General features: G+C 46.1%; 1 protein-coding gene across 5 annotated transcripts in view; it reads right to left on the bottom strand.

Annotated features, from left to right (window-relative positions):
* Nucleotides 1-14,056, bottom strand: part of ABCA1 (ATP binding cassette subfamily A member 1) — a 94,529-nt gene that overhangs the window by 18,011 nt on the left and 62,462 nt on the right. For 4 of the 5 annotated variants that reach the window (XM_030470606.1, XM_030470609.1, XM_030470605.1 and 1 more), the window contains 18 exons: nucleotides 12,254-12,442; nucleotides 10,936-11,141; nucleotides 10,668-10,844; nucleotides 9,866-10,088; nucleotides 9,309-9,530; nucleotides 8,479-8,683; nucleotides 7,828-7,941; nucleotides 7,195-7,366; nucleotides 6,520-6,651; nucleotides 5,860-5,999; nucleotides 4,677-4,814; nucleotides 3,913-4,133; nucleotides 3,370-3,442; nucleotides 2,640-2,842; nucleotides 1,585-1,633; nucleotides 1,358-1,471; nucleotides 861-1,012; nucleotides 299-423 (listed from right to left, as the gene is read on the bottom strand). In XM_030470606.1, coding sequence (XP_030326466.1) covers nucleotides 299-423; nucleotides 861-1,012; nucleotides 1,358-1,471; nucleotides 1,585-1,633; nucleotides 2,640-2,842; nucleotides 3,370-3,442; nucleotides 3,913-4,133; nucleotides 4,677-4,814; nucleotides 5,860-5,999; nucleotides 6,520-6,651; nucleotides 7,195-7,366; nucleotides 7,828-7,941; nucleotides 8,479-8,683; nucleotides 9,309-9,530; nucleotides 9,866-10,088; nucleotides 10,668-10,844; nucleotides 10,936-11,141; nucleotides 12,254-12,442 — 2,855 coding nt within the window. The remainder of the gene's footprint in view (nucleotides 1-298; nucleotides 424-860; nucleotides 1,013-1,357; nucleotides 1,472-1,584; nucleotides 1,634-2,639; nucleotides 2,843-3,369; nucleotides 3,443-3,912; nucleotides 4,134-4,676; nucleotides 4,815-5,859; nucleotides 6,000-6,519; nucleotides 6,652-7,194; nucleotides 7,367-7,827; nucleotides 7,942-8,478; nucleotides 8,684-9,308; nucleotides 9,531-9,865; nucleotides 10,089-10,667; nucleotides 10,845-10,935; nucleotides 11,142-12,253; nucleotides 12,443-14,056) is intronic. The other variant, XM_030470608.1, reaches the window with a different exon arrangement.

The raw sequence follows: 14,056 nt of genomic DNA on the forward strand, positions 1-14,056 counted from the left end.
AGCACAATGAAAGAGCTCAGGAAAAGGATATGGGTGCAGATTTCCCTTTGAAAAAAGCTTGGCCTAGAAGGACACACACACTCCTGGTCTTGTGCATATTATTACTAGAGTCAGCACCACTCAGAAATTGATATGGTCTTGCCAGTAGTTGGCATTTAAAGGTCCAAAAAGAAAATAACAGGACTCTCTTAAAATGTGCTTCTGAGCTAAACACAGAAAACAAATTTAAACAACCCAGTAAGGAAATCAGTAACTCACGTTTTCAGAGAACAGAATTATTAGGCCACAGGAAACATACCTAATAAAAGTGTACTGCTCATCATACATCCAGGGTTGTAATTCCAGGCTGGGATACTTTCCAAAGGGAGGAACAATCAGGCTGAACATGAGAGCAATACACACAAAGACAGCAGGCAGCACGATCTGAAATTGCAAGGAAAGAATAAGGCCTTTTTAATGTGAGTGTTCCCAGAGACATCAGGAGCTACATGTGAAGTTTCCCAGGAAGGTCTTTGCTATTTACACTAAAGCATTGCTAGACACCAATTCAAGACCTATCCTGGCATTCAATCAGGGCACTCATTTGGGATATAGAGGATTCAGCCTGCAAATGCTGCTCTCAAGGCCAAATTGGGAATTGAATCTCCGTTGCATCCTTGCTGTGCAAGAATACCATAACTACATGCTTAATATGTAACTACTTTCACTGGCACAGGTCCCATTTTGCTCAGATGTGCAGTGAAGACCATTTTGGTTATCTGTATTCCACTGAGGTTTTCTGCCCACCTTCAACTCTCAGTACAATGCATGGTCCAGAGCTGTCCCTGGTGAGGGACCCTGCAGATGTTGGGTGCTCTCACCTGAGCAAAGAAGCCCTTCCGGCTTCTCTTGGCAATAAGCAGCCTCTTCCACAACAGAGCCATGAACTGCTGCTGGGTGAGCTTCCAGCCTTTCATCTGGTAGGATCCTTTCCCATCCATGCCACTGAGAAGGTCTGTCTCTCTGGATTCTGCTAGCAAGAAGAAATGACTTTCATTCAGAAGCTCAGAGAGACATTCTCTGGGAGCTTCTCTGCTGGAGAAACAGGGTGATGGCTGGAGCAGCTACTCTCACTCAACCAAAAAAAAAAAGACAATGATGATCAAGATGGCAACAGAAACTCACAGGAATGCATTTTGACCCATATCTTTCTGAGCCTTGATGGGAGAATTTGGCAGGCTGTGTATACTGCACTGATCACTATTGCTAAAGGCAAATAAGCCATCACTCCTTTGGCAGTCTCAGCCTTACGATCTGCAGCATTTGTAACATAAAACAGTGTCCACAAGAAGAAAACCGGCTTGAGCCCCTGCAGTACCTGGATCTATGTCTGAATCATTAGGATCAAATGCATCATCTTCTGTAAATGGACGAAGGCAGCTCTGTCTGTCTCCAAACACACGCCTGTTCCTTCTGGCTGGCAATGTCCCATCTGAAAATAACACAGTTCGGATTAGCTGAGCTGCTTCAGTTAATCTCCAATTAACCCCAGAAAAAACAAGGCCTGAAGTGCCCCTTGACACTGTAGGAGACAACTACACCCACCTGAGGTTTCTGCATCCACGCCACTATCATCAGCCACTTTCAGAAAGATCTGAAAAACAATGGTAAGCGTCAGTGAAAATTAGAAGAGGAGTGATACAGTGGGGAGTGCCATGAGAGAGCACAAGACAAATGCAGCATGAGAAGAGAAGATACGGGGTTTCTCCCCTGTCTCTCCTGTCCCTGGAGACAAGGACTTTGTGGCTTCTCTCTAGCTTTCAGGAGCCAGCGTGTAACCACATACCTGCCATTCCCCCTTTCCAATGTCAGTTCCCAGTGCTCCTGTGTCTCAGGGACAGAACTAGTTACTAAATTCAGGGAATTCCATTTTCCTCCTATTCTGACAGTGCTCACACTCCTGTTAATGCCTGAATAGGCACCTTTGTGGACCTTGTTCCACAGATTCTCCTAAACCAGAAAAAATTCCATTTTCAGCTTACAGATAGCAGACACAGGCCTTCACAGCTGTGGGAGGACCTAGAGGGCAACCTCAATAAGCAACAGCACCACCACCATTTCAACTTCCCTTGTCATTATTCAAAAAAACAGGAGATAAACAGGGGATAAAGTATATGACACTTCTGTGATAAAAGAAATGGAGACTTGTCAGTTGGAACACAGCCACAAGGAACAAGCCATAAAAACATCCCTGACAAGGGCACACGTCTAAGTGGTTTCTGTAATGCACATTCTCCAGTACTGAAATGTATGTTTCAGATAATAGCAGCACAAAGCGTCCCTAAAAATACCTCAAAAGTGTTTACAGTGTCATTAGAATCCAAATTGGGAGCCAACCTTCACATGACATCTCAGCAAAGTGCAAGTGAGTACAAAGGACCTGTCTATACTTGTCTGTACTACACTTCAGTTTTTACTGTACGCTTCTATGAGCACACACTTAGAAAGGGCAGAAGGCAATCCATTTTGGAGAGGAACACAAAGCTGCCTGTTCCACAATAAATGTTTATGGGAAGAGGCAAGACTCCGTCTCATTGTTACTTCTGCCATGATTCATTTTGCCTAGTTTAAGTTCAAAAGAGGATCTGCAGGTCACTCACCTCCTCCAGAGTGGTTTCAGAGATGCCGTAGCTGGAAATGCCAAGATCAGCAAGACGGTCATCAATTTCATGGAACAGTTCCACAAAAGCTCCCTCTTTAGCAGCCTTGTACGGCAAGACATAGGTTAATTCATGGCCGATGTCCTCTACCAGCCTGGCCTCAGCAACATGCTTTGTAATGAGATTTGAAATTGCAGAGACATCTAGAAGAACCAAAAGGAAAAGACAGTGTTCATCTTTTTACTGCTTATTATGTGGAAAGAAGATCTCAGTCTGGAAAACCTTGCTGAGAGAAAATGGAACATCTCTGGAAAGCAGCTCATTTCCATGGAAAGTCTGGTTCTTTTTACATTTAACACAAGCTTGGATGAAAGCCTGGACTCAAGCCTGGCTATTCTTTTTATCTGCAGAATTTGGGAGAGCTTTTACATGCTACTGGCAGCTCTGCAAGTTACTTATGTACAGTTCACCAGCAAATATTACACATCACTAACAAGCCTAGCAACTATTTAATCTGTCATTATTAAATCTCAAGACAGCTTGAACCCAAAGTGACCCGCTAAAGAAAAATGTTCCAATATTTATGGATTTAAAAATACCATTTCTTGAATTTAATAATTGTCAGAAGACTGTAGCTACACAGGGGCACAAGGTTAAGGCAGTTGTCCAAGGTCAAAGATAGAGCAATGTCAGCACTGGACTGAATCTTACATTCTTTTCCAAGCCTCACCTATTGTCAGTGTGTCACTTTCATGGTCACTGCCAAGGCCAGCATCAGAGCTGCTCTGGGAAACACTGTCATCCTGGTCACAAAAGAGAAGACAACCATTGTTTCCTGCTGTTTAATCAAAAAGGGGCCCATCAGATGCTACACTCTAGGTAACTCCAACCAGATGCTACAATATGCTGGATACTCCACAGAAGAGCTAGAAAGTAATGGTGACATACCACCGCCAAAGGGCTGAAATACAAGTAAGAGGTCGCAGCTACAGAAGTGTGTGTTACGAAAGCATGCACTTCATCTATTCTGTATCTCTCTGATCAGCTTTGAACCACTGACACTATGGAAACTATAATGGAGATGTATGCCCCATGCAACAGTTTAACCAGACATGATTTGGTACAGTACCTATAAAAACAAGTAACACTTCTTTGAAAGAATCAGGGTTTTCTCTTTGAGACATTCCATCATATAAAATCTTAGCTGCTTTTCCCTGCAAGGTTAAGATTTCATGAAGGAAGGATAAATATGAGCAGGAAGAGTCATCTGTACCTTCTTCAGATAGGACACTGTGCTGCTGCTGTTTCTGCAGGAGCTCAGAGAGGAGTCCACATCCTTCTTGACCAGGGTCAAATAATAGCCTGTTCCTAGTTGGTTCTTCAGGAAGAGAGAAGATCCAACACAGCAGAGCTTGCCATGAGAAATGATGGCAATCCGGTCCCCCAGAATGTCTGCCTCATCCATGTGGTGTGTGGAGAGAATGATAGTGCGACCTGGAAGAAAGCAAGGGAAAACACTGCTAGTAAGTCAACCATACCTATGTTCCCAAGCCAAAGCCACAACCATCTGGATCCTGCCATGAAGTTGCATGGGATGTTGATGCCACAAGTCCAAGCACCTTTCACTGAGGCTAGCAGTATGGAAAAGGTTCACAATTACTGTCATGAGTTTATTCTCTAAGGTCTTTGCAGGCCCTTGTCATGCTCAGCAAAAACAGGTTAATTTCATGTGAGCAGGGTTGATTGCACAGAGAAGAACAGGACACTGCTGAACACAGGAGTGAATTTCTGACTTCAATTGCCCTCACAACCCAGTGAGGAACTTTGTTCACAAGCTTTAACATGAATAAGATCAGAAAGGAGGATAGATGAGAGATCAGAACATCCTTGTCCTGCATGCTCTTTGTTCCTTCCTCAGTGCAGGCCAGAACAGATTGACAAAGACATGTTGCTATTTTGAGATCAGTCATGAATTAGATTGGTTTTCTTTTGTTTTCCATGACACATTTATTAGGAGAAGAGAAAAAGACCACATACCTTGCCGATACTTCAGGAGCAATTCCCATATCCCTCTGCGAGAATAAGGATCCACCCCAGCTGTAGGCTCATCCAGAATGACAACCTTGGAGCCACCAACAAAGGCTAAGGCAACTGAGAGCTTCCTCTGCATGCCACCTGACAGGCACAGAAAGAGGTGTTCAGGCTGATGCAGAGATGAGGGGAACAGCAGTAGCTGCAGCACAGTGGATAATGAGCTCTCTGACAGAAAGCAGAATTGCATACTTAGAAGACTAAGCACTGCTACTGTTTCAGACCTTCAGGGTCCCATCACTTTCAAGGCAGAGGATAATTCATCTGGATGGACCTTCCTCAGTGGTGTCCAATTCTCCTTGTACTTCAGTAAATGACACCTTGCAAGCCCTTTGATAAGTGAATCATGCTATCTCAACACTGGCAGTAGCAAGTTGCCAGCTTGGAGGCCTAATCATATTTGAAGATCTGAAGCATAGGTCTCCAGAGCTTAAGCTGCAGAAGTAGGTCCCCAAGTGGTACCCCTCCTGTGGAAGCATGCCAGAGGCAGCAGTCAGGAATTATATTACACTCTTCAACATTAACACCAACCTGTGGCCATCTGTTGATCCTTCCAAAGGTCAAATGCACAGTCTGTGCTGATAGTTGAGTCAGACAAAGGAGTCTTGGTCTCTCAACTATCTGGTACAGACTGATACAGGAATCCTGTTGGTCCTCAACAAGGGGGAAGGACACTCCAGGACACCAAGTGAAGAAACAGAAGCCAGCATAAGAAACCAGCACATATGGTTAACAAACAGCAAGGGATTTGGAGATTATGGCCTGAGCAACTCTCACATAAACTCATTAAACTTAAACATACTAGTAAGCATTTGGAGAACACATATCACATGTAGCAGGACTATGTTATTGTGGAAATAAGCATACAATACTCTGAGAAAGTGAGTGACTTTTAATGGCCATTAGAAAGCACAAGATAGTGTAAGACTATCTTACGCTATCTTAAGTTTACTAAGACACACTGATAAGGTACTTAATAAATAACTGATTTCCCTAAGTGCTTAACTGTGGTAGTCTATACTTAATTGGAGGATCCAACCAAGGTCCATGATGCAGTCTCTGTGAAACCCAGAAGAATTTTTCAGGGGCTGAGGAAGCAGCTGAGAAATATAAAAGCAGCTGAACCTACCTGAGAGTTTGCTTGTCCTAGCTTTCAGTTTGTGAGGCAAACTGACATCCACTGCCATCTGCTCCACCTCCTCTTTCACTTTCTTTTCCGGCAGTCCTTTGAGCCGTGCATAGAACCAGATGTGCTCCTCCACAGTCAGCCTGGGGAAGAGGAGCAGGCTCAGGGTACAGCAGAGAGCACCATGCTGGGCTTATCCCTTGCATTACCATTATAGGAGGCATGTTTGTTTGCTTGGGAAAACATCTTTTAAGGCCAAGTTTTCAGGAAGGGACTACAAGACTGGGTGTGCTCAGATTGGCCTGATTTCAGAGTGTGGCTACTCAGCATTAATGTAAGTAATCCTCCTTTAAGGGTGCTTAACAGAGTACCCCAAACATCCCAACTCACTAGGTACTGGGGAAACATTTGGCCTAGTTAAGTTTAACACAGTAGATTTTTTTAAAGGGTACATGAAAGATCAAAGCGTAGGCTCTCACTGATAATTCACAGGCATGTACAAATCTGCCAATAAACAAAATATCCTTATACCGAGCTCACACCACCTCACACCATGGACAGATAAAGATACGAATGTCTTAGCTGAAAGCATACTACTGTTTTCTGAAGAACCCAGACAACTGCTGGGTAACACCAGCCCTGCATCTCACAGATGCTACTCACAAGTCAAACAGCACATTGTGTTGTGGACAGACACCCAGGTTCTGCCTGATGTTGCTGAGCTCAGAGCGGATATCTTTGCCCAGGATGAAGGCTGTACCCGATGTTGGGGGGAACAAGCCAGTCAAGATGGACCTGAAGGACAAACACAACAGATAAGCAGGCTCCTCCTCTAGGAAATGGCTGCTGCATGTGCCAGGATGGATGAATGAAGAGCGGGTGGAAGCCCTGGGGAACTCCCACATGAGGAAAGCAGCCTAAGAAACATCTCACTAATGGATTAAGAAAAAGTATCACCTCCAATGGTTTTAACAGTGATCAAAGCACACCCACATGACTCTGTTTAAAGCAAACATTTTTTCCTCTAAAAGTTTATTCTTTTAGTCCCAACTCGTTTCCTTACACCAGTAAGTCAGAATCACAAATGGCATTACTAAAAAATGCTGCCAGCAGATTCATTCGATGCTGCCTCAACTTGAACTATCTCCAGTTTCAGCCCCCTGTATCTGTGCATCTTCTGAAGCAGCAGCACAACTACAGGAAATCGGCAGAGCTCCACTGAGCTGTTCTGCACTAGCTTGCACATTGCAATTGTATAGCTACCTCTACCATGCTGATAGGAACTGCATTATTCAAAGTCACTTCCCCCACTGTCTTAAAGAATTATTTTGTTCTTACATGGTAGTGGTTTTCCCTGCTCCATTATGTCCTAGAAAGGAGGTAATTTGTCCTTCATAGAAGTTCAGTGTGAGACCATCTACAGCAACTTTCTTGCCATCACGATAAACCTTGACCAGGTTCTGGATGGAAACACCAAGGCTTAGATGTGTAGGCTCTTCCTCCTTGCAGACTAGATGAAAACAGAGCAAAGTAGAGAGAGAGATGATAGGTTTTAACAGCAACTCCATAGGAGTTCTAACGAACATCACATTCCCCCAAGTCTGTGGAGATCCAAACTGAGAAGAGCTACATGAAGAACTGACCACATTTCTTCCCTGGGGACAGGAATCTTCCATAGAAATTGTCCTTTAGCTCTTTTCTCTCTATTGAGCTCAACTGGGAGATATCCAGGGTTACCAGGGTCAGCAAAACTGGGAGGAATTCTCAACTCCATGAGGGTGGAGTACCCAGTTGCACCCAAGTGGGAAAAGTACCTTGGATTTATTTGGATCTGATCAGAGCACCCAACCATGATAACAAAGGGATGACTAATTTCATCTTAGCCATGTCAGCCCTGTTGTCCTTGGACTCATTTCAAAAAGGCAGACTCTTAACACTTCACTGCAGAAAGGCTGTATGTGCAGCACCTACCTTCCGAAGGCCCCTTCTGGTCAGGATAACGGTGCTCCCTGTCCTGTGGTTTCTCACCAAACCAATACGACTTTGTGAAAGGAAAGTACCAGGGCCTGGGAATCCCATACTGGCCTGAAGAGAAAAGCATTACATGAGCCTGACTGTATCTATCCCTTTTCTTATATTAGCTTTCAGGACAAGAAGGGAAGTACTCAACCCCCAGTAAGCCTCTAAGTTAGGCACACCTAAGAAGAGATCTTTCTTGATGATTGTCAAACTTTGCAGGTAAGAGACCAAATTTCACTTTATAGTTAAAAGCCCTGTGCTGGAAAGTGCTAAGCAGCCACATGTGGTGCTGATACTCTCAACTTCCCCCTTGCAGCAGGACCTGTTGATTTAGCAGTTCAAAGAAGGCAACAGCTGAGGTATGGTAAAGGTTCTGAGACTAGTTCAACCATGGCCACAACGGGGCACAGCCTCTGTGCTGGGCAATAGTCACTGCTATTAGCAGCAACAACCTTACTGTGATGCTCGTGTGTGGTTTTTTACTCCATAAGCTTTCTGCGGCTCTGCTTAAAATGGACCCAATTTCCACATTGGCAAATGAGTAGGTGAAAGGCTCTATTTAAAATTGTGAAGACATGATCCTCCCTCAGAAGCAGACCTCACCTGGGAAGACAGATTCAATGTACCAGGTCATGACACCATATAGGAAGGTGTCAAACATCATCATGACAGCAGATGTGGTGATGCTAAAGCCATCTTCTTCCAGTGGGCTCTCAAAGAAGTTGTCCCACTGAACACCAACTCCCTGCTCTTCAAACAGTGCAAAGTATTCACAACCAAAGCCAAAGGCCACTGGAGACAGCAGGCTCTACAAATGGGAGACATGAGCATGCATTCAGTTTTCCACAACTACTCTCCAACTGGACAGCTCAGCTCTAGCACAAGGCTAAGAGACGTGGTCCAGAAGCCTTATAGAAGCCAAAGATCCAAGGAGCCTGACCATATTTGCAGAGAGGGAGCGGTAGGCTCAGTCTTGGTTCCAGCCAGCAATCAAGGCCTGAAGTCTCTGCTGGACCACCACCCAGCATTGTTTGCTTCCCTCTTTTCTTTCCCTTGCTCTTTGGGCTTTAATGCTAAGGAGGAGATCATTAACTGCCACCCTCTCCAGACAGGTAAGAACTGCTGAGCAGAGGAAAGGCAGCTGGTTTCTTCAGCCTGCATATCTGGTGGTACAGCATCACAGCTTAGTCTGGCTTAGCCAAGGCAGCTTAGTCTGGCTGAATTACTTCTACTACCAAAGCAAACAAAACTCTTCCGGCAGCTCCCAGCAGATTCAGTCAACCTCTTCACCAAACCCAGCCCTGATAGCCTCTTACACTGGAAAATCTCCTCCCATTGCTACCTCCCCCCTTGTTATTAGTGTCCAGCTAGAGAGCTGCTGAGTGCCATACTGGTGGAGACCTGGTACCCAGGACAGTTTCCTCAAGACTCACCGCAAATATCTTGAGTGAGAAGCTGACATAGTCCTGCCAGGCAACGCACAGCACATAAGGCAGGTATAGTGTGAAATAGATAATGCCACCACAGGCAGCTGCCAGGTTGGCCCTGGAAAACATGGTGCTGATGAGGAAGCACTGCAGAATGGTCACAATGCCAAAGATCGAGAGGAAAACAAAGACTACACTCGGGTCGCTGTACGGCAGCAGATTCCCCATCTGGAAAGAGAAAAACAGGTGCCTCAGGATTTGAAAGGGCTCTCCAAGGTGACTCTAGTACAAGCAGGTCTGCAGAGCTGCTGCTTGGGGAGGCTGGGCTTGCTGCAATTTGCACAGCAGCCTCCCCAGCAGTGGTACATTTTCAAGAGCACTGAATCTACTACAAAACCCCCTGCTGTTTCCAGCCATCTAGCCAAAACCATGTTTCAGAAAGCTGCTGGTCAACACACAGTCTAACACACTTAACTCCCCCTCAGCGTGCCAGTGCAGATAACTGTTTAGCAGGCTCTCAAGACTCTAGATGCTGCTGCCGCAGACCAACCCAGCCAACTCACCTTAAGGATCAGCACCAGCAGGCCTGCACTCATCAGGAGAGGGATGAGGCTGCTAATGAACCAGCTTAGCCAAAGGATACCGTTGTCAAGTCCCATAATCCTCATTGTCTCCTTCAGCCGGGCTTCCTTCTCATACACAATGCCCTTAATTATCACAGCTACTGAGTAGATCCAGGCTAAAGTCATGAAGAGAGGCATGGAGCGGCTCATGACACGCAGAAATCTGAGAAAAAGAAGGAAAGAGGCCAGGAACTGAGTGAGAAACATCATTGCAACTTCAGGTACCACTCAGGTCTAGCGCAGCATGTGACAGCTAAGGCTTCACTGCACAAAGCAGCATAGGATTAGTGTCTCACCATGAGGTGAGGCTGATGGGTCTAGAGCACATCACCAGCCCGGAGTGGGAGCTGAAGTTGCAGCTCAGTGGAAGAGAAAGTGCGAAGACCTGCTTTCCTTGGGGACTGTTCTCAGCTGTTGTCTTTCCACTCTCTTGTGCCTAGGTCTCCACGTTTTTTCCCAGTGCTATTTTTGTCTGTACTGGGTTTGGCGATATGGCCACATCTCGGGAATGTACTCTGTATGTGAAAGTCCTGTACGGACAGGCTTCTCCTGGGAGGGACTCTGCAAGTCATTACATATTCTAAATACACCATGCAAGTGCCCTAGTTCCAGGAATTAGGAAGACTAAAGAGATTGCTCCGCCACTGATAGTAAGGACATAAACATGCCTGTGGAGTGACAAAAGCCCATGCCTCCCAAGCCACAATCCTCCTGTGTGCCTTTGAGCAGCCTGAATACGTACATGTCATCGACATAACAAGGGTAGGGCATCTGCTGCATATAAACGCCTGTTGTCTTCTCCGTGCCTGTCTGCACCCTAATGATGGCCTGTTCCACTACATCCTGCAGGTAGGCAAAGCCTCCCCAAACATAGCGCATGTCCTCAAAGGGGTCAGCACGGGGACCAGGATCCCAGTACCTGTACCAACGGAACAAGACCTTCCCATTAGAAATCCTCGTCACCAGATCCCCATGAGAAATTGTTCATAAGGCAGGATGCCAGGACTCACCCATCCTTGATCTTGTTGGTCCTTTCCACATTATCGATATCCATGCGTATCTTGTATTTCACATGTTGAGGGAGCTCTGTGCTGTTAGGAGCGATCTCAGTGAAGACTACACCAGCCCAGAACCTCCTTTCATCCAGAAGCTCCAAGGACTTGTTTATAAGCCGGACTTCTGTGGCCACAGGCTCCAGTTTGTCCAAGTTAACACACTAAAAGGGGACAGATTTGGAAGTGCTTATGGGAAAAGTTACCAAACCAGAAGGTTCTTGATGGCCACCTGCCAGTCAAACATGTATCACTGAGAAAGACCCCAGCAGAGGTATTTTCTGGATAAGAGGTCAGGCAGCACTGCCATACTAGCTACCGGATCCCATCCAAGCATCGATTTTCATAGATAGTCTTATTTCCTCTGTTAACCATAAACTAGGTCTGATTGAAAACCTCTAAAAATCAGTGGAGAAACATGAAGGCTTTGGACCAGGCCCCCGACAAGCCAAGGCCTGTTTCTGTTTACACTCTTCTGCCAAGGCAGTCAAGTAACAGGCAGAACAAATTTCCTTATTCACTATGTCTTCCTCAGTTTTAAGCAGCTGCTAGCTTCACTACAATCCTCAGCTAAAACCCCAGATTGAAACAGGAGCTGCCAGACTGCCAAAGCAAGCAGCAGCTCTCAGTCGCCCTGTAACAACAGGGTGGGAAACCACATGAGAGGCCAAAGTGAGAACTTCAAGAATAAGACCTACAGTTAGGTTCCTACATCTATATTTAGGCACATAAATAAATGGTATTTTCTAACATGCACTCAAGCCTGCAAAAGCCTGGTCATTTACAGAAAATCATAGAATCAGAGTATGGTTTGGGTTAGAAGTGACCTTAAAACTCATCCAGTTCCAACCCACTGCCACAGGGAGGGACACCTTCCACTAGACCAGGCTGCTCAAAGCCCCATCCAACCTGGCCTTGAACACTGCCAGGGATGGGGAAACCACAGCTTCTCTGAGAAACCTGTGCCAGGGCCTCGCCATCTTCACAGTGAGGAATTTTCTCCTAATATCTAATCTGTATCTACCCTCTTTCAGTTTAAAGTCATTCCCTCTTGTCCTCTCTCTACCTGCCCTTGTAGAAAGAACCTCTCCAGATTTCCTGTAGGTCCCTTTTAGGGACTGAAAGGCTGCTACAGGTCTCCCCAGAATGAGGAATGGACTGAGCACTTCTGTCTGGACTGAGGAACATCTATCCTCCCCTCGCAGGAACCCACAGTGCAGGTGGAGACCAAGCCACTGCCTTCCCCAGCTCCTTGCCCGCATGAGCAGGATCTCACCTCCATGAAGCGGGAGATGGTCTGGATAGCCCGGTCTGTCTCATTGAAGGCGTCCACCCAGGTATACACTGAGCCATTTGCTGTCTCAAAGTCCTCAGGTTGGTTTGACAGGAACCGAGCAACATCCTCCACTGTCCAGTTGGAAGACGGCATGTGCAGGTCCCAGAGAGCTTTGCTCTTCAGCAATGTCTGCAGATATTTTGTTTTCAAAGGAGAAATGCTTGTTGAGAATTAATGTTTGACCTCGTCTCTCATCATAGAAACAAGTACTACGGGGAAAACGCCTTTTAAAAAGGTGCAGGGAGAGGCCATCTGCCACACTGAGAAGATCAGTGTGGTGGGGTCCTTCCTTTTACCCTCCCATTGCAAAGGTTGTGCCTCCCTCAGTAAAGCACCCATCGGGTGTAGTTTGCGGGCTGGCTGGCTGGCTGCCTCCATGTCCTGTCACCGCTCTCCCAAGGAGAGGGCAGCAGAGAGCCACGCACAGCTCTGCACCCTGCACATGCAAACTAGGTCTTCTTGTATCAGCAAAACAAAGAAGAGGGAAATGTGTGCACAGAGAAACACATTCTGATGATGGTGGTTGCCAAGCTCTGCTCACCTCTCCCGAACAACCTCTGCTCTTGGCTGGGAGAAGGGCTGTGGCACAGCACCATCAACACTGGCTGAAGCAGCCCTGGTACAGCTGTGATGTCCTGGCTCTCTATTCTCCTATCTGGGACAGTGCTTTTTTCACCTGGTTTAACTGCTGGCTTTCTTAGGATGGACCAGTGCCCCAGTACATGTATGCACAATGCATCACACAAGTGCAGTCCAGGTAGAAGCACCTGGCATTGAAGCAGAAACCTGTCCACTGGTCAGACAAAATAAAGGCAGGAGAGGAACATTAATTGTAAAGGACACAGCTGAGCTGAAGTCAGGGAGAGGGGAAAAAAAGCCTGCACAAGAAAGAAAACTGTAAAAATCCTAACCAATAAAACTGAGAATGGATTTTCTGCCTGAACAAAGAATGAAGTGGAGAGGTGAGGAGCTTCCTCATGCTCTGCTGTTACCAGCAAACCAGAAAGCAATGGCTCACAGAGTTACAATAACAGCACTGCAAACTGGGGAAACAGAACAGGCCAAGCTGGCAAAGGAGAACATGCGAGAGGAAAATCCAAGCAAACTGGGATCAGCTGCACTGTGCTCTCTTCACATGTGGTCTCTCAAGGTTGGCTCATGCTGCCACCCCCAGTAGAAAGGGCACCATACCTGGAGGAAAGGGGCTCAGCCTCATCATGTGCAGTAGCAACAGTGAAGCTCCTTGACTGCAGGGGTATGTGTTGTCTTCCCTGATGTTACCAGCTGCATTAGCATCAAACTGGAAGTGCCAGAGATGGGCAAGCAAAGCACTTTCCTCTCCTACAGCAGGAAGCAATATGCCAAAAATATTGCACAACCCAAAAAGCTGGGAGGTGATGACCAGTCACCTGGCAGCATGGCAGCCTCAGTGGCTAACAACCAGCAAACCTCCCTTGAAGGCAGGTATAAACAAGCAACTCTATGTTTCAGCCTATTCGTGTACAAGTGATCTGTGCTGCATCTCTAAGCTGAACAGGATGGTGCCTGGGAGCTGCCCAGGCACTGACAGTGAAGTAGTCCTGCTTGTGTGAACTGCAATAGCTGACAACAAATGAACCCCTGCTACTGCACCAATATAGAGGTGGAGACCAGTCTGCTGGAAAGATCAAGAATTAACTATCAGATCCAGCAGGGTTAACAAGCAGCATAAAACACAAAAAGCAGAAAAGCCTGGAGCTCATT

Source organism: Strigops habroptila, chromosome Z, assembly GCF_004027225.2.
Source record: "Strigops habroptila isolate Jane chromosome Z, bStrHab1.2.pri, whole genome shotgun sequence".
Classification (NCBI taxonomy): domain Eukaryota; kingdom Metazoa; phylum Chordata; class Aves; order Psittaciformes; family Psittacidae; genus Strigops; species Strigops habroptila.